The sequence below is a fragment of the Cryptosporidium parvum genome, chromosome 2 (genome assembly GCF_000165345.1).
Source record: "Cryptosporidium parvum Iowa II chromosome 2, whole genome shotgun sequence".
Classification (NCBI taxonomy): Eukaryota; Apicomplexa; class Conoidasida; order Eucoccidiorida; family Cryptosporidiidae; genus Cryptosporidium; species Cryptosporidium parvum.
Window position 1 is genome coordinate 615,127 of NC_006981.1, and position 18,575 is coordinate 633,701.

The 18,575-nt window shown below is 32.6% G+C and overlaps 12 protein-coding genes across 12 annotated transcripts; 6 read left to right on the forward strand and 6 right to left on the reverse strand.

Annotated features, from left to right (window-relative positions):
- Window positions 1-197: 197 nt before the first annotated feature.
- cgd2_2960 (phosphoprotein phosphatase related, putative) lies at window positions 198-1,775 on the forward strand (the record flags this gene model as incomplete). The annotated part of the gene is made up of 1 exon (XM_001388190.1): window positions 198-1,775. One exon carries the CDS (start codon window positions 198-200, stop codon window positions 1,773-1,775), a length of 1,578 nt encoding a protein of 525 aa, XP_001388227.1.
- A 174-nt stretch (window positions 1,776-1,949) lies between these two features.
- On the reverse strand, window positions 1,950-2,539 carry cgd2_2970 (DNA-directed RNA polymerase II, putative; the record flags this gene model as incomplete). Its single annotated transcript, XM_001388191.1, has 2 exons — window positions 1,950-2,387; window positions 2,441-2,539. 2 exons carry the CDS (start codon window positions 2,537-2,539, stop codon window positions 1,950-1,952), a joined length of 537 nt encoding a protein of 178 aa, XP_001388228.1.
- A 196-nt stretch (window positions 2,540-2,735) lies between these two features.
- cgd2_2980 (hypothetical protein) lies at window positions 2,736-6,038 on the forward strand (the record flags this gene model as incomplete). Its single annotated transcript, XM_626493.1, has 1 exon — window positions 2,736-6,038. One exon carries the CDS (start codon window positions 2,736-2,738, stop codon window positions 6,036-6,038), a length of 3,303 nt encoding a protein of 1,100 aa, XP_626493.1.
- A 281-nt stretch (window positions 6,039-6,319) lies between these two features.
- On the reverse strand, window positions 6,320-6,997 carry cgd2_2990 (60S ribosomal protein L13, putative; the record flags this gene model as incomplete). The annotated part of the gene is made up of 2 exons (XM_001388192.1): window positions 6,320-6,436; window positions 6,491-6,997. The coding sequence occupies 2 exons, from the start codon at window positions 6,995-6,997 to the stop codon at window positions 6,320-6,322; spliced, it is 624 nt and encodes a 207-aa protein (XP_001388229.1).
- A 640-nt stretch (window positions 6,998-7,637) lies between these two features.
- cgd2_3000 (40S ribosomal protein S16) lies at window positions 7,638-8,072 on the forward strand (the record flags this gene model as incomplete). Its single annotated transcript, XM_626494.1, has 1 exon — window positions 7,638-8,072. The coding sequence occupies one exon, from the start codon at window positions 7,638-7,640 to the stop codon at window positions 8,070-8,072; it is 435 nt and encodes a 144-aa protein (XP_626494.1).
- Window positions 8,073-8,474: 402 nt separating this feature from the next.
- Window positions 8,475-10,718, reverse strand: cgd2_3010 (N-ethylmaleimide-sensitive factor (NSF1)-like AAA ATpase involved in vesicular transport; the record flags this gene model as incomplete). Its single annotated transcript, XM_626495.1, has 1 exon — window positions 8,475-10,718. One exon carries the CDS (start codon window positions 10,716-10,718, stop codon window positions 8,475-8,477), a length of 2,244 nt encoding a protein of 747 aa, XP_626495.1.
- Window positions 10,719-10,983: 265 nt separating this feature from the next.
- Window positions 10,984-11,511, forward strand: cgd2_3020 (hypothetical protein; the record flags this gene model as incomplete). Its single annotated transcript, XM_626496.1, has 1 exon — window positions 10,984-11,511. The coding sequence occupies one exon, from the start codon at window positions 10,984-10,986 to the stop codon at window positions 11,509-11,511; it is 528 nt and encodes a 175-aa protein (XP_626496.1).
- Window positions 11,512-11,973: 462 nt separating this feature from the next.
- cgd2_3030 (hypothetical protein, signal peptide) lies at window positions 11,974-14,088 on the forward strand (the record flags this gene model as incomplete). Its single annotated transcript, XM_626497.1, has 1 exon — window positions 11,974-14,088. One exon carries the CDS (start codon window positions 11,974-11,976, stop codon window positions 14,086-14,088), a length of 2,115 nt encoding a protein of 704 aa, XP_626497.1.
- Window positions 14,089-14,208: 120 nt separating this feature from the next.
- cgd2_3040 (hypothetical protein) lies at window positions 14,209-14,703 on the reverse strand (the record flags this gene model as incomplete). Its single annotated transcript, XM_626498.1, has 1 exon — window positions 14,209-14,703. The coding sequence occupies one exon, from the start codon at window positions 14,701-14,703 to the stop codon at window positions 14,209-14,211; it is 495 nt and encodes a 164-aa protein (XP_626498.1).
- A 1,420-nt stretch (window positions 14,704-16,123) lies between these two features.
- Window positions 16,124-16,552, forward strand: cgd2_3050 (hypothetical protein; the record flags this gene model as incomplete). Its single annotated transcript, XM_626499.1, has 1 exon — window positions 16,124-16,552. One exon carries the CDS (start codon window positions 16,124-16,126, stop codon window positions 16,550-16,552), a length of 429 nt encoding a protein of 142 aa, XP_626499.1.
- Window positions 16,553-16,604: 52 nt separating this feature from the next.
- On the reverse strand, window positions 16,605-17,081 carry cgd2_3060 (hypothetical protein; the record flags this gene model as incomplete). Its single annotated transcript, XM_626500.1, has 1 exon — window positions 16,605-17,081. One exon carries the CDS (start codon window positions 17,079-17,081, stop codon window positions 16,605-16,607), a length of 477 nt encoding a protein of 158 aa, XP_626500.1.
- Window positions 17,082-18,009: 928 nt separating this feature from the next.
- Window positions 18,010-18,558, reverse strand: cgd2_3070 (high mobility group (HMG)-box; the record flags this gene model as incomplete). The annotated part of the gene is made up of 1 exon (XM_626501.1): window positions 18,010-18,558. The coding sequence occupies one exon, from the start codon at window positions 18,556-18,558 to the stop codon at window positions 18,010-18,012; it is 549 nt and encodes a 182-aa protein (XP_626501.1).
- Between the last annotated feature and the right edge of the window lie 17 nt (window positions 18,559-18,575).

An 18,575-nucleotide genomic window follows, 5' to 3' on the forward strand; every position in this document is an offset into this window, starting at 1 on the left:
GAACTACTCTTTTCAAATATTAAAAGTTCACACTGACATGTTAGTATATAGGCGCCTATCTATGGCGCCTATATAGGACGAGTTTGTCCAACTGTGACGGAATTGGGGCGTAAGAACAATTACAGAAAAGTTTGGCATTTCTTGCCAGTAAATACAAGCTGCAAATAATAATTAACTAAAGAAGAGAAGCAGGAAAGATGTCTGATGAGAACACAAATTCCGTGAATGAATCAGTTTCTGAGCAATACAAAATCAAGGGAAATGAGTCTTTTAAATCTGGCAAATATAACGAAGCTATTGAATATTATACATTGGCTATAAAAACCTCACAAGCTTCAAATGAAACCCAAAATAAAAACTTGCATATCTACTATTCTAACAGAGCATTGTGTCACATTAGGCTGGAGAACTTTGGCTCAGCAATTGAGGATTCTGGGGAAAGTATCAAATGTTGCCCGAGTTTTTCAAAGGCATATTATAGAAGAGGTATTGCATATTTCAACTTGCTTAAATATTCCCTTGCAAGAAAAGATTTTATGATGGTTTTAAATTTAACTCAGAATGACAGAGATGCTCAATCAAAGATTCAAATTTGTACCAAATTAATCAAACAAGAAAAGTTTATGGATGCAATTTCAACTGATAGATCAAAATTGATACATGAGACTATAGATTTCAGTGCGCCTGGTTTCGTGGTTTCTAATGATTATTCAGGGCCTCACTATAAACCTTTGGCGGATCATTCAAAATTTTCCCAATCAGGCAACGAAACTAATTTGAAATCTAGAGAATTTGTTATACCTAAAGTGCCAGATGCTTCTCTTATTAGAGAGTCATTTGTTACTGAGCTAATTGACTTTTTAAAGAATCCAGAAAATAGGTTGCATAGAAAATACGCATATATGATTGTTTATGATTTAATACAAGTACTTAAAGAGGTTGCTTCTAAGCCACTAGTCAGAATTAATATTGGTAAACAGGAACATATTACTGTATGTGGAGATATCCATGGCCAGTTCTTTGATCTTTTGAATATTTTTGATATTAATGGTTTACCTTCTGTAAACAACGGGTATTTGTTTAATGGAGATTTCGTAGATAGAGGGTCATTTTCTGTTGAAGTAATTCTTGTGCTTTTTACTTTAAAGATTATGTATCCATATCATGTACACTTGGCTAGAGGTAACCATGAAACAAAGAATTTGAACAAGTTGTATGGTTTTGAGGGAGAAGTCTTAGCAAAATATGACTCAGGTCTTTATGATTTGATTAGTGAAGCATTTTGTTTCCTTCCTTTGGCGCATGTTATTAATGATAAAGTTTTCGTAGTGCATGGAGGTCTTTGTTCAGAAGATAATGTAAAACTTAGTGACATTGAACAGCTTTATTCTAGATGTGAGCCAGCTGATTCCGGATTTATGTCTTCATTACTTTGGTCTGATCCACAACAAAAGGAAGGAAGGTCTCCTTCTCCTAGAGGAGTGGGATGTAATTTTGGACCAGATGTAACGCTCAATTTTCTTAAAACTAATAACTTGGACTACATCATTAGAAGCCATGAAGTTAAACAAGAAGGTTATAGCGTTGATCATGATGGAAAATGTATTACAGTCTTTTCTGCACCAAATTATTGTGACTCTATGGGTAACAAAGGTGCATTTATAAAAATACACGAATACGACCTTAAACCTAACTTTGTTCAGTTCTATGCTGTTCCACACCCACCAGTTCCAGCAATGAAATATGCAAATTCTATGCTTTCATATGGAATGTAATCTATAATCTAACATAAATCTTAGAAGTCCTTTAATATGTCTTGGCTTAAGCTAGACTATATAAAATTAAAAACAATAATTAGAGTAGATTCCTAATTAAAAAATGAAAGAATGGTTTGTTAATATAATAATGCTTAATTATCTTTAGCCAATGAAAATTGCAATTCAACTATACTACTGAATGGAATCATCTATAGGCCCCAAAAAGTCACTGTTCATCTCTGCCACGGCTGACAAAGTTTCATTGTTGACTCCCCTTAGCCTAAGTCTAACTTGTGAATTTTGTTTGATTTGAATTTGAGTTTTTGTATCTATATATATTCTACTGCTCTGACCATCGATTCCGCTTTTGTAGACCATATTTTCGGGTAAAGCTGACTGGCTTACAAAAACTCTTTTTAGAGGACCACAATCTACGATAACTCCTAATTCATTTACACTCTCAACAACCCCATCTACAACTTCTCCCTTAATTGGACGATAAACAATAGCCTGATATTTCACAGGCACAATTATAAGCCCTGTGCTATCTTGCACTCTACCAGGTTGTTTTAAGATGATCTTGATCACACAAACAACGTATCCATAAGGAGGTGCTCGTTGTCCCTCGACCTGAGATTAAGTAATTATTCAAATCTAAAGTAACAATTTCATTTTAAACGTACCTGACTTCTTAAAATATCGTCTATATGCTCATTATATCTCGGGCCAAGCTGGCTTGGCTTGACAGAAATATTTCTCCAAAGCTCCACAAAGAAAAACATTGTTTGAGATATCTCTCTTTAAAACCTGCCTTAATCTCGATACCTCAGAATAATCTTTTTGCTCTGTAAATATTTAAAAGAAGGAGCGCCTGATTGTTGGCGCCAATTGTATTAATTTAATATTTAATAAGAATTATTATGTAGCAAAATATTTTAAAAAGTATAAGACCAATAAGGGGCAAAGTTGATCATCAATATGGCTAAGGCTACTGCGCTTGAGCTCCTGGAATCTCTTTACAATGAGCTGATGAAAAAGGCAGAGGAAGGTGCCTACAGTGGGGAAGTCTTAGAGCAATATGCATGTAGTGTGCTTGCAAATTTGCATGCAAGCAAAGACCCATTTGGTATTTACCATCAGGAATTGGCTTCTCAAGATGATCGAAAAAAAAGGCCAAACAATCCGCTTAGCCATGTAATACGTAGGCTGACAGAAGAAATCTTTGCGATCACAACAACTTGCAGCTATCCCATTTTGTTAACCCCGAGGCTCTATATAGTATGTGTATCATTATTAAGTGAATTATCTTTGGGAAAGCTTTCTCCTTTATTTTTAGAAACATTCGATGGCTATGCGGACAAATTTGAGAAGGATTTCAAACCATTAATGTTGGAAGTGTTTATCAGGAAGGCTCCATGGCAGATACTAGTAAAAAATCTCAACTATCTGATAGGAAATGTAAAATCTGGAGTAGCTGGAGCCATGTGCGACAGTAAAATAAAGATAGAGTTTCAAGAGCTAAGCTCTATCACTAGCCCTGAGATGAGTAATTTAGGATTGTTAAATTTCCTGCCCCTATTTTTTACAAATTTCGAGTCTTTAAAAAAAGGAATATTAGAAGGCAGGTATTCGTTTAATTTCAACTCAAGTAAGGACAAAATTAAAGCAAATAGTAAAAGAACTTCAAGTTTGGTAGGCTTTAATACAATTATTGAAAAAACAAAAATAGTTGAGAGTTTTATTTCCAAAAAAAACGAAAAAACGACTCCAACTGAAATAATTAATCAAGCATTGGATAATTTTGCACTGACAAGAGTTAGCATTGCAGCTTTGACGAGAATTTTTACTAAATTCGGAATTGAGTCTGGTAGGAAAGAATTAAAAGAATTTAATTTAGATATTAGTTTTATTATTAATTCATTTGAAGCAGTTATAGCAACTTTGCTTTCTGGTACCGAGATGTTTAGTTTGAATATGTGTGAAGGCAGTGACAAAGTATTCGAATCAAAGCATAAAGAAAACCCACAAGCAGTCTTACAACAAATATTTGAACTAGATGGAAGCATTTCAAATGATATCTTTACCTTGGAAAATAAGACAAATATATATTTCCCTTTCCATTTCCTTCATATTCAAATCGTTTCTGGGCTAAGAAATTTAATTATAAGCATGAGCAATTTTAAAGACTCAAATAAAGTAATACAAAATTCTTCAAGCTTAAATGATTTAATTATTGCCTATATTATGAGGATGTTAAATCAAATAGAAAGGATTCTCGAGTTACAAGGCTTAAATTCAACTAAACAAGATCATGAAAATCCTTCATTTTCTAGTTCAGGAATTAATAGGTTTTTGGAGTTGATTCCTTCCGAAACTATTTTTTTAATTCAAGAAATGTCAAATTACTATTACCCATGTAGATCTATATTTAAAAAAAAGTTATTAGACATTCATGTCTCTCAGTTGAAAAACACTGAGCAAAGGGTTTCCTCATTTTTTATGACTTCTTTTACTCAAGTTATAAGTATGGAAGTTGGAAATGATTTAGATTGTGATTTACTGATGGAATCATGGGATCGTATCTTCAGGGATGTTGTGTTCCCAAATTTACTGGATTCATATACAATTGATTTATTTATAACTATGATTTGTAATCCCAACACTCTCAATAGCTTATCTAGAATTAATATTGAATCCTTTCTAGGTAAATATTTGGGAGTAATTACAAGGATTCTAGCTTATCATCCAGATTTATCAGCCAAACCAATTCTTGTATTTATTATGAATTGTGTTAAAAACTTAAAGATCCAAATGCCTAATTATGAATGGTTAGCTAATTGGATGAAGATTATTTTGAGTGCAATTTGTATGCCATTGATAACTCTCTTCCCACAGAAAGTTAATTGCGATGTTAATGATCTCAAAGCAGTAATTAGCCCCATCAAGCCTAATAATAGAATCCTGAATTCCCTTTCAATTTTGGTTTACCCTAAGATATATTCCGATAATAGAAAAAAGGGAAAACTTGATTTAATGCATATTATTTCTGATCTCTCAACTAATCTTTTGTTGGTATCAATATATAACTCTAACTATACAGGAAACAAAAGATTACACACTATGACAGCTTTAAATGTTTGCATTAAGTTACTTGATTTGTTAATTAATGATTTAATTGACTCACTTGAAAGCCACAATAAACAAACAGGGAGTGATTATTTACTTTCAGATGAGTCGATAATTAGTATAGAAAAGAAAAATATTGCCAAATTAATTTCTGGAATATTAAAGGTATTTCCTTATTTATTCCACCAAGGAGCAAACTATTCTCAAGAAATCTATGAAAAGATCGTAAAGCTTATTACTTTCATTTTTACTAGATTTAATGAATTATTATTCTCTGATGAGGTTTTCGAAGTCGTTTTAAATTTATTAAAACTGGATTTTCATTCTAACCTTGTAATAATTTCTCCAATTTGCTGGGCGATTGGAGAAGTTTTTATTTCAAAGATCGACGATAATTCTCTTGAAGAACATGAAACAAAAATTTTCAAGCTAATTAATAGCTTAAAGTCTTTGATAGAAGGTTGTTGCACGAATTGCAATCAAGTAAACAATGAATTAAACAAGAAAAACTGCAACTCTGGAACTGACACAGACTCGAATACTGGTTTAATGGATGAAGCTTTAAGTGAATGCTCAGATTCTTCATATTCTTCATTTATTTCTGACTCTTCTCTTGAAATTGATAGCGTTGCTTCAGAAGATGAACTTGAAGACGATACTATCGATAGTATTGTATATTCTAGTGGTGGAGCTACCGGCGAAGGAGGAAAAATGGCATTTATTGACCATTTTACAAATAATGAATATTATAATAACAAAATTTATAGAACAATGAGTGAAATTCTGAATGAAGATGATTTGAAGGATGTATACAAATATTTGGACAATATTTACCTAGTAGAAGCTATTATATCAACTTTATGCAAGATTGGATTAAGTTGTAAACAATCCAAATCAAATATAATTACTTTACTGGAGATATGTTTAAGAAAGTTCCAAATTAGGGGTTTTGAAAAGGATAACTTCGAAGACGAAAATTTAATTTTCCAGGAAGATCAACTTTTACAATATTCAAGATTCATCTTATCAAAGAAAATTAGTCTTTGTATTAAATCACTGAACCACTCATCTGTCTTTTCTTCTGCATTAAACAAGCCAACAGGACCTCCAAGCACCTTATTTTGCAATAAAAGCTTAAGTTCAATATTGTTCTAGTCTATACTCATAACTAGATGCACTAATTTATTATTTTAGTGCAAATTTCCCAACTACGGATTCATTTATGCATTTATTCATGAACTTGATTAAGGTTCACGCTAAAGGTTAGATAAACCCTCTAGTCAATAAATTAGAAGAAATCGCCGAAAAACCCTCACAAGAAAATTAGTTAAAATATTAATATTAAGACCAATATTACTATTGATATCTGCGAATTCTACCAGAGTTGGAACCTTTCCTCCCTCTATTATCACCCTAAAATCATAAACTAAATCTCTTTAGGCAGAAGCTTTAGCTTTGGTAGCCTTCTTTCCAAAATTCTTAGCTTCAATAAATTGTTTGCGTAGTGTAGAGAATGCTCTGAATTTTCTCTCCTCAGGAGTAATAACGTGAGTCTATAAGAAAAAGTGATTAATTTAAATCTATAGAGTTAATAACGACATACTTACCTTAACAGCCAAAGTCTGGGCCTTAATAGGGAAAGCCTTTTCATGGCTTACATTCTTCAAGGCCTTGAACTCCTCTCTAGCAGAGTCATTTGGAATACCAGCGAAGCCCTTCTTAGTCTTCTTTCCCTTTCTTGGTTGAAGAACGATTCCATTAATATACTTCTTTAGACGGTCAACATTGATTTGGAATGTCTCTTCAGATAAGTCAGTTCTTCTGTGGTCAACAGCAATTCCAATGCTCATTGCAGCCTTTTTGTTAATTCCACAAGCTGAGAGCTCTTCAAGAGTGAATCCTCTTCCAAGACGGGTTTTCATGTTGTAACGTTGTGTTGGTGGGTGGACAATTGGTCTCAACATTCCAACAGGTCTAAAGCCTGCCTCAGCAACTGCCTTTTGACGAGCAATTCTGCGGCTTTGCTTTCTACCTGGCTGGTTATACCATGTCTTGATCCAGCGTTTGTAGTTTTTGTGATAGTGCACATTGGGAATAACGTTGTTATGACGCATCTTTAATCAAGATTTAGGTTCTATTCTTCTATTATATGAATCTATATATATATAAATATATTCGTCCTTAGACTCCTTTCTATACTTCTTTCCAACTTAATACTAGAAGGAAAGTTGAATACCTTTTAAAAATAAAATATTTAAGCTTTCGAAAAGATGTCTCGATTACAAATTCAAAGCAGTCTTTATAGCCTTTATTTTCAAAATAATTGTTGGCTCTCTTTTTTTCTTAATATTTTATTATTTACTATAATAAATAATATTAAATACAAATTTACTCTAATTTTATATTTAATTTATAGTTAATTTTCTTTCCTATTAATTTCTTATAAAAAAGTATTACGAGACAGAAATCAACAATGCCGGTATTTAATATAATATTATTTGATTTGGGCCGCGTCTCGTCTCATACAAAAAAAAATTTATATTAATCAAAAAAGACGTGCATGGTTTAGGCGCCGTCTCAAGACATCAATATTAAAATATTAATTATTTAAATAAATAATAATTGGGGGAAGAAAAAATCGTAGTTAAATAGAATTAAGGAGGAAAAAATTGCATAAAAGAATAATCGACTTGGATTAAGTTGGTTTGTTTTAATTCTTGAATAATATTATTTTTCTGATTCTATATTTAGAGGATGACTATGGAAAGCCGTATGGTTCAGACCTTTGGTCGCAAGAAGAATGCTGTTGCAGTAGCTCTTTGCAGAGAAGGAAAGGGATTAGTTCACTTTAACGGAAAGCCTTTGGATCTTATCCAACCAGAACAACTCAAGGTTAAGGCTTTTGAGCCAATTCTCTTATTAGGAAAGCAAATTTTTTCTGGAGTAGATATTAGGATCAGAGTGTCAGGTGGTGGTTACACATCTCAAGTCTTCGCAATCCGTCAGGCTTTAGCCAAGGCAATTGTTGCTTACACTCAGAAGTTTGTAGATGAAGCAACAAAACAAGAAATCAGAGATATCCTCGTTTCTTATGACCGTTCATTGGTCATTGCTGATCCAAGAAGATGCGAGCCAAAGAAATTCGGAGGTCCAGGTGCCCGTGCTCGTATTCAGAAGTCGTACCGTTAATTTTAGTATGCTGGAGTTATTCAGGTTCGGGTGGGATCGGGAGTTCCTTCAAGAACTATTTGCAGGGACACCAAAATCAAGAAAAAAAATATGTCTCATTTCGGTTTGCTATGACTACATTACGAGGTTCTACTATGTATTTACTCTTATGTCGGCTATTTGCTACTAGAAGTGGGCTAATACTATTTACCTTTCAGATTAGTATATAAGTTCTTGTTCCTGGCCTTAATACTCATCGAATATTATCAGACTTTGAGACATTTGAGGGTTTACTCTTTACTTTATCCCAAGTATCTAATTAGTATATAAAAGGATATCGATTTTAATAGTTAAATTTATTAGGAGTCTATGTTTCTTTGCTTTGCCTCTTCCCATTCGCTGTACCTTAACGGTTTTCAGATGCTAGTTTACTACATCATGAAGTGAGTTTAAAAAGTCTTGGTGGGAGATTGTTGAAGAGTTCTTGAATTTGTGTTGGACTAGTTCAAGGGCAAATAGTAATTTTTTGATAGGTACTGGGAACCTAAGAGAATCCGAGATTTTCGTTAAAGTATCAGGTGTGAACAATCCATTCTGATAGTAGTCTAAAATTCCTGGAACGTCCTGTGATTCAACTGAAGGAACTCTAATCGACAAGTTAAAAATATCAGCCAAACCAGAAGTATGAACAAATTCGTACTCAGAGGTAGTTGCAAGTATTAGAAGCTTTCTTCCTTTAGGTGCTCTGTTCTTAATTAAAATCATAATAGTCTGTAATACAATATTTGAAAATCTGGGGCCAATAGCAGTAAAGTCCATCAGTCTTTCAATATCATCCAGAATAATACATGATATATCGCTCTTATAAGCATCACTAAATGTTTTTCTCAGCTCTTGACTTCTTGCTGACTCGCTCATACCCACAAATTGGAGGGGACTCTGCAATTTTGTAAATGGGAATCCTCCTGTAATTGCAATATGAGCAGCCAAGGCGGACTTTCCCGTTCCTTTATCTCCATATAACAAAACAGCCAATGTAGAAAGATTCTCATCTGTTTTGATCTGTTCGGAAAGCCTCTTTAATAGCTCTAAGTTCCTTTGTGACTCACTACCCAACTTTATTATTCCTCTAGGAACTAAACTTTGCAACTCATCTTCGTCAGTACCAAATGCAGGTTGCACCTCCTCTAATGCTGACTCAAAATCACTTCTGCAAACCTTAATGTTCTCAGCATCCATTGGCTTAGTCATATCTCCCATGTCAATATGGCGTTGAAATGCAAAGGATGTTGCAGACCTTACCAGTCCTTCCAGCTCAGCACCTGAGAAGTTGGCAGATTCTTGTGCCAAAGCACTTAAATCTACATCATTTGCCAATCTGGAGCTTTCTCTCATTTGCTTAGTATGAATCTCAAGAATCTCCAATCTTCCCTCAGAGTCAGGCAGTCCTATTTCAATCTGAACCTCGAAGCGCCCAGGTCTTAAAAGGGCTTCATCCAAGAGATCCAACCTATTTGTCATGCCTATCAATAATATGTTGTTAATGCTATTAACTCCATCAATTTTGCTTAATAGCTGATTAACTACGCTGTCACCAACTCCTGTTGAACCACTTGATCCTGCTCCCCTACTTTTGCAAATGGCATCAAGCTCATCTAAAATAATAATATGTAGTGCAGAAAAGTCTCCTTTTTGACGATACTCATCTTCTGCCTCTTTAAATAAGTTTCTAATGTTTTCCTCGCTTTGTCCAACATACTTATTTAAAATTTCAGGTCCATTCACAATTTTGGGCTCCCTAGCTTTGAGAACTTTTGCGATCTGTCTGGCTATTAAAGTCTTTCCTGTACCTGGAGGCCCATGTAAAATCAAGCCCTTAACATGTTGTATTCCCAACTCCTTTAGTAGCTTTGGTGGAATAACTCTACTTGCAAAAGCTCTTCTGAAAATGACAGAAAATTCATCGTCTAGGCCACCAATACCAATGTCCTTAAAACTGAAATGATGTCTGAATAAGGTCGGAGCACTTCTGTGGTCATTCTGAAATCTAACTGTTCCTGTTTTAGATCCTGTTAATTCCATGTTTGTAGAGTCAATTACTAAAAAATGAGAATTTTTAGAATCAGAGTGTTCTTTCTTATTGCCATTTGATAATAGGCTATCTAGAGATAAGATATCTTTTACTGTCAATAGTAACAATAAATTCTCTTCCTTATAGAAATATGATACCTTTTGGCCTTGTGTAACTACTTGATTACGTATGCTTTGTAAAATACCTGGAATTATTCTTTCACCATCTAATAAAAGCTGTTGACTAGATCCGACAAATAATTCTGCCTCAAGCAAAAGAGTTCCAGCAATGCTCTTTGCAGCTTCACTACCAGTAGTTCCAAATCCCACAGCTAATTCAACTTCTATTCTCTCCCTTGATTCAATCCTAGCAAATTGGCGATGCAATCTATTTAATGCTAATTCCCCATGAGCAACTCTTTCATCTACTTCAATATTCAAAACAAGATTTTTAACTAAAATTCGAGGTTGCCCAGTTCCACTTTGCGTGTTAGAAAGATTCTTTAAAGCTGTATATGTTGAAGAACTTACATATGCAAAGTTTGTGAATGCCAGCTCTTGTGCAGGCAAATTGCACGAAACTAAGGAAACCGTCATATCAAGTCCACTCCTCAAGGAAAAATATAAATATTAGAAAATTTCAATGAGTTTTTTCTCTTTTTAAGTTAATCAAATTACTCCTTTTTAATTCTCGCTTGTCCTTCACCTTACCCACAACTATAGATTAAAAAATTGCAAAAAAAAGCGGAGGCGCCTGAGTCTTGGCGCCAAATTTCATGTCAAGATTAGATTTACAATAATGTTAGAAGAACTAAATAAAAGTGAATATTAAAAGGGATTTGAAGAAAATTAATTCAAAGAAATGACAATATTTGAGGTGAAATTGTCTTCAGCAACAACTTTGCAGGATTTATTGGGGGAAAATGAATATGTTAAAGACAATTATAAGAACTGTGATATATTAGTATTAGATTATGAGGGAAAAGAAAAATTGGGTTTTTTAAACCGTGACATACTATTGACAGATTATAGACTAATTTTTCTTAAAGATGCTGAATATTCAACTCAGAATTCAAAAATTCCCAGCAAATTCTCTTGTGGGGACTACATAAATATTTCATCTATTATTGTTAACGCAGTTTCATCGTGTGAAAAAGCTGAAGATAATCCGTATTTATACGTTCAATTAGGTGATCCTGAATTTAATGAAGACAGTGATGAGGATTTGGAGTCTAGTCACCGCTTTTCCGAAATTAACATTCGTTGCTCTGACCAAAATACTATCTATACGCTTTTCAATTCTATATCGGAAACAGCCGCATATATGGAGCAGCTAGAGAACTTATCTGATTTAAAATCGGATGATGAGTTAACAACTGATCAAGAATGACACTAATTTTTGGGTAAATCTTCTCATTTAGTTTTTCTAATAAACCTTTCTAAATTACTTTCATTATTAATACAATTGATATCCAAAAAGTAGTATATTTTTATCACCTCATTTTTTGTATAACTTCATATTTAATTTTCTTTCTGATTTTTCAATGATTTATTCTATTCAAATATATTTATTTACTCTTATAATATTGATTGCAAACTAATGGAAATGGCGCCATGATCTTCAAAGATAGTAATGCATGCGGAGTATCACAAAGACGAATATACTAAATTCCTATAAAACAACATAAAAGATTAATTTATAAAGTATTAATTAATCTTAAATAAGAATCTTAGTTTTAAAATTTATATTTTCAAGGGATAAAACAATATATCACAGTAAAGTTAATAACGATTGCCTAGATCTAGCAATTATCTGTAAAGCAGAAATTAAATTGATCGAATATTCACAAAGATGAAAACTGAAACTAAAATTTCTCTGTTTTTTTCTTTTATAATTCTATTATGTGAATACTCTTTCTCTTTGGGTAATATTCAAAATCAATTTGAAAGATTTAGAACTTTTAATACTAATCATGACTTGCTAGAGCATCATCAAAACCCCAGTTCAAAAATACAAAGAACAAATGAGGATATTAAAGATGGCGTAAGCCCTTTATTTGAAAAGCCTGAATTAGATGGCAGATACAATAAATATAGAAAAATATACGACAAAAAAAACCAAAATGAAAAAATTAAGAGAAAGGATCAATTAAAAAATCAAGTGGAAGAACTGCTAGAAGATATGGACTATGTGAAGCAAAAGCAACGGTACTTAGAGTCAGACACATTAGACAAATATTTTTCATTTAGAGGAGCAGAAGAACATTCAATTGATGATTTGGACTTTGAAGGATTATTTGATCCAGAATATGGAGGAAGAGGAAGAGTTCTGGAAAGTTATAAAATCACCACAAATGATATTTACAAAGATGAATTAAAACCAAGAAAATATGAATACGCTATTGGAGCAACTCTAAGAGATAAGAGATACGACAAGCATAGAAAAGAGAGCAATAATGAAATTGTATTAGTTATTACTCCAAAGAACTTTTTTGCTGATAAAGATGGAAAACTCTCACTTTTACCGAGTTTAGCTCTTAAAATAAACAAAAACTCAAAGCTCTCAACATTAATAAAAATGATCCACAAACTCATATCTTATGCTTATCCAGGTATATTAATTGAAAGGATTCGTCATTTAGAAACACAAATTATTTTGAATGAAGCACCCAAAACAGCTAAACTCAGTTCTTTAAAAATAAAAAATGGGAACGAAATCTCTGTTACATTTAAAAATGTACCCAAAGATAAAAAATCAGATAAGTACCATCAAACTCAAGAATTACCTATAGAAGAGCTTCCAATGACTCCAATAGAAAAAGATATTCCTGAGCTTCCTGAGCTGGATGTTCAGGAAAATCTTGATTTAAGTCAAGGTCCCAGTACTCAACAAAGCTTAGAAACTAAAGTATTAAAATCTAAAGATGATATTTTGAATGAAGATGAAATTTTAGAACCTAATAAAACCATTGAAAATCCTTTATCCAATAATTATGATTTTAATGTTGGGGATGAATATGAAAAATTAAAGTCTGATTATTTTCAAAACATCAGAGCTGGCAAAATTGCTATATATAACTCTGATGACGAACCACCAAGACAATCTAATCACAAAGAACATCAATTTGTATTAAGCGATGAGGGAATTGATAATGATGGACAAGAAAGAGCAGTAGAGGCTGAGAAAATAGACATTAATGATTCTGATGACTCCTATTTAGGAACTGATATAAATCATTGCAACTATAAGGTAAACTTCAAACAAATTACATTACCTGTATCAAATTTTACTAATGAAATCGAACGGAACAATATTAAAGATATTTTAACTCTTAACGTAACATTTAGCGAGCTTGAGCCATGTAATTTGGAAACACTTATTTCAGAAGTGAATAAAATAGCAAAATCCATGGGAAAGAATTATTCTCTTGTTAGAATGGAACATAATGCATCAAAGAGAGAGCTACTAGCTCTTTCAAAAGATAACGAGAAGCACCATCTTTTGGATCTCGAAATAATTAGGGGTGACGAATTTAATGCATTTTTAATACTTGAAAAAACTCAAGAATCTGACTATTCAAAGAATGATATTGATAAACATGATGTAGAAATTATATCTGATCTGACTGAGAAACAGATTTCTATTGCGGACTGTCAGATATACATGACCATTTTTGTTGATTCAGCATCACTTCGCGATAATATTAACCAATCCCTTTCCAAGGAACCCCTTAACAAGAATAGAAGCTTAGGAAAAGGAGGAAAAAAGCATCTTAAACCAATTAATATATGCACTCAAAGTTATGTTCCTATTAAAAAAGTACTAGAAAAGATCAAGATTATATTGAAAGTAGATTCAAATTTGAATGAAATTTTCATATGCGGAGATAAAATTGTAGATACTTGTAGCAGTTTACCAGTTTCATTAATCAAATCAGAAACATGTGTTCTTCGATTTGATTCATAATTAGGCCTTATTCTGATTAAAACTTTGAATCCATTGATTAAATTTAGCAATAGAATATTTTATAGTAAGTATATAAATCATTTTCTATTTGCCTGCTACTCCCTCAATTTAATACCATTATTAAGGGCTGGTCCCACATAATAAATTCATGCAATCATAGTATTCTACGGAACAACCATATCTTTTGCAGCCGACCATACAAAAGTCTTTTGAGTACTGTGAGCATTGAGACATGCATGACACTGGAATACTCGAAACTCCAGCAACTATAGGTCTGTTTACATTGCAAGCTCTTCCACAAGTCTTTATAAAATACATACTTAATGTAAGAGCACATGGACCATTGCCTTTGAATTCGTAATTTCCAAGAGTTGATGCAGAAGATATCAAGGATAGGGGGGCAGGAAGGAAGCCCACTTCGAATTTGAGGTTTCTTTTTTGTTTATGAGTAAGAAGATATTCCACAAGCATTACGCATGAGGAAACCACAAGCTCTGATTCCATATCATCGAGACTTTTGAGATTCTTTGCAGTTGAGCAAATATCATCATTATATGCTAGACTAAAAATGTCTGGTTTTTCTTGTTTAAGTGCTTCCGTCTTAGAGCACAACATTCCCAGTTCTAAAAGAGCAACCAAAGATTGGCAGCAGTTCTAAAATGATTTGAGTTTTTTTTTTGTTAGTATTCCGCTAAGAATAATATCCTACACTTTACTTACTGGAGCAGGTTTCAACGTTGTTTCAGGAATTTTTAGTTCCTCACACCTTTTTTCAATAAATTTTAAGGTAGAGCTAATTAAAAGACTTTTTACACGCTTTAGTTTTATATTTTCACGTTCAAGTAAAAAAAATATCATGAGCTAGTAATTTCTTAGAACTTACTGTGCTTGGATCGTTCTTAGTGTGATTATGATGAGTTGAATTTCGATTGCTCATTTCCTCTGAGAAATTCATTTGTTTTATATACGGTTGCATTAAAATACGAGCAAATTTAAAAAATGTTTATAACCAAGTTATGTTTTCAATTTCTTACCACTCATTCTTATGGTTTCGGATCTTATATTTTGGCAGGCAATTAGCAAAAACACAACAAAAAATATAAAGTGAATTTTCATTTTCAAGGATCTTGGAAAATTAGTTTTTGAATTTCCTTTAAATATATGAAGGCTATAATATAAGCTGTTAAATAGTTTATTTTAGAAAAAATCAGGCTAATCTTAGCATGCAAACTTATTGCATAATACACATGAATTAATAAGCAAAAATAATCAAAAACTATAATTTAAGTACATACATTCGTTTGCATGTAATCATGTTTACATGCATGCAATGTCAAATGCATGAATATTTACAAAAACTCAGGCCTACAAGTTAAAGATACTCGGTTAAGAATTATAAGTTCCATTTTATATTTTAGACAAATTTTTTGCTGAAATCACTAAAATTGCAATTTTGTGAAAACAGCAGTTATTCTGAGAAACATAATGTAAAATTATCACTATGTTGCATTTCGGCTTTCTTTTAATATTCTTCTTGCTTCCATTTATTGGAAGAACTGCGGATCCTGATTTAAAATTTAAAAATTTGAATGAATCCAAGAAGGGGTTGGTTAAAGAAGAACCTCCTTTTGCTACCAGCGTTAAAATGAGTGAAAATAATGAAACAATTGTAAGTAAACTTTCTCATCAAAACTAATTAGTATAACAAGTTATTTTTCTCCCCTCTTTATAGTCAGATTTTTCAATCTTAAACTCATCAAAATTTAATAATATTTTGTCAGCTGAAACTACATGCTCAAGAAAGCTACAAAATAAGGATAAATATCCGAATTGCTGCTCTTCAATTGTTTCAATTTTTGAAACTGAAAGGATTTGCAATCAAAAACCTCAGATAGACAAGTCTCTAAATGAAAGCAATGGAGAAATTGCAAGAGAACTATCAGAAATCAAGCAATATTATGATTACCATTGTAACAATACAGAGTACCAACTTTTAGTTTCAAAAAATATCACATCAGATGATGTGTATAACTGTATGAGGTATAATGAATTAACTACAAGAAGTACAAATAGCACATTACAGGAATTGGATGGAATTAAATTAAAAGATAGTGAATCCATAGTCGACAATCAAAGAGCATTACAAATAACTGGTTGGATGAATAGTTTTGGATTACCTGCAATTTCTTCGACTACTATGCTTTCACAATCAAGGTTTACTGAGGGCTCATTCATGCATTCAAGTGGAGGTCAAAATTGCTCTCCACTATTAACATTAATATTTGTTCGTGTTTGTAACTCTATCTGTAATGCCAATAACGACTCTTCTTCTGGAAGAGCATCAATACCTATTTTTTGTTTAAGGGACTGCCAGCCTTTTGCAAAGTTTGCCTGCTTGCGTGGGTGTAGAACCTTTGGGTGCCATGTTGATATATACACCTGTATGGAACTTATGTGTCAGTGATTTTGTCAAGGTATTTTGTAAGGTATAAGAAACAAAAATCTAAAGTAAATTTTTACGTAAGCTTGAAGTTACACATTTGGTAACTGCATGCATCAAAAGGTATATTACACCCGAAAAAAGAGCATCCACGTATGCAAACATGGTTTGCAAAATCCACACAAATTGGGAAGCATGATCTCGGGAATACCTCTTCTTCTACCGTAAGTGCAGTCTCTGCATCGCATAGTTTTTCACATACTTTAATATAATGCAAGGAAAGCACAGATACACATATTTTTTGGGTTTGATATTTAAATATATTTCCTTGAGGGGTATCTTGAGGTCCTCTTAACGATGATGTTGATTGGGGAAGTCTGATATGAGATCCAAATCCTGACTTTATTTGTAGTTTCCTGTCAGTAAAATTCATTTCTTTACAATATTCAAAATTTTCATGGTTTTTCCAAGAATTGACATCATCAGAATCTGATTTTTTTAGTATTTGACTACACTCACTATTGAATGCTATAAATTCACTCTTATTTCCCATCTCTTCTAGTAGGCCAGTTTCATTATTAGGCCTATTTAAACAAATTTCTTTTGAATAGAGTGAAATCGTTATTTCATTACAGCAGCTCTAAAAGGAATAAAATTTAATATTTCTTGAACACCTTATAAAATGTTAGATTTCATTGACTCACCTTTAATTCTTTCATATTGTTATCATTGATACTTTCTGAGATCAATCTTTGACATTTTCCATCACATTTACATCTTATTAAAAATAACATAATTAAATACAAGATCCCAATAGTATTTACCATCGACGGCTAACTTATTAGGAAAAGCAATTTTTTTAAAAAGAATATATTCTTTTTGCATGTAGTTAAGGATAAATTATGTGGAAATGTCATAAATGACCAACAAATAGCTTGCCGCCCGATTGCGCTGGTAAACAATAGGGTAAAAGTAGTGAAAATAGAGTAAACACAAGATAATAATTGAATATAAATATAAGGTTAATTATGCAATATATATGCTTAACAATAAAAGCTAGCTGGATTAAATGCTCGATGTGAACAGAAAAAAAAGGAAAACGTGAATAATTCGGTAATTAAGATATAAATGTAAATACAATTGATTGCTTGCCTAAAATTAATTATATAATTCCAATAAACTTCCGAACATAATTAAAACTTCCTTCATTTAGCTAAAGGTCTTTAATCTTGATTCCACGATGAATTATAGAACTTTGATTATGAGAAATTAATATCTGGTAAATATAATCGGAGCTCTATTTGCTATACGATAATAATATATTTGAATCAATTTACTGATACCACCCATATAGAAGCCCATACTCTTAAATTATTAGTATACCTCTTTTTCTTTTCACGAACAGTAAGTATAGAGTAAATTAATTAGATTTCTTTTTCCTTTTTTTCCATGTTATTTCTTGAATAGAATATTTATCTAATTTACCAGCCTGTCATACTAGTAGAACTAAATGGTTGCATTTGTTGTTGAGCAGATGGAGAAGGTCCACCACCAACAGACGTAGGACCAGATGCTCTGTAAGCTGCCATTTCAGCAAGATATTTTTGCTTAAATTCTTGTGCCTTTCTCTCCCATGGACCTTTTTCTTGTTCAGGAAGACTATTCCACATTTCCGCTAAGTCTTTCATTTGAAGTGCACGATTAGGGTCATTCTCTCTAACTTTTTGACGAATATGTTCACACCATAGTGTATAAGCAGTATGTGGTCTTTTTGGTTTATTTGGATCCTCTGGTGCTCTAATAGATCTCTTAGATTTCTGTTGCAATAAGATTCTGGGTTTCCACATTTTACCAGTGCGAGCAGCCACATTACTTGCCAGATCTACAAAGAAGTCAGCAAATTCACAAAGTATATCAACAATTATTGCATCAGAATTTGTAGAAGAGCCAACTCCTGATGGCATTGATCCTGGTGGCTGTGGAACAGAAAGTCCAGGTAATCCACCCGGAAGGTTTATTTGATTGGACATTTCAGAATTGCGTTGAA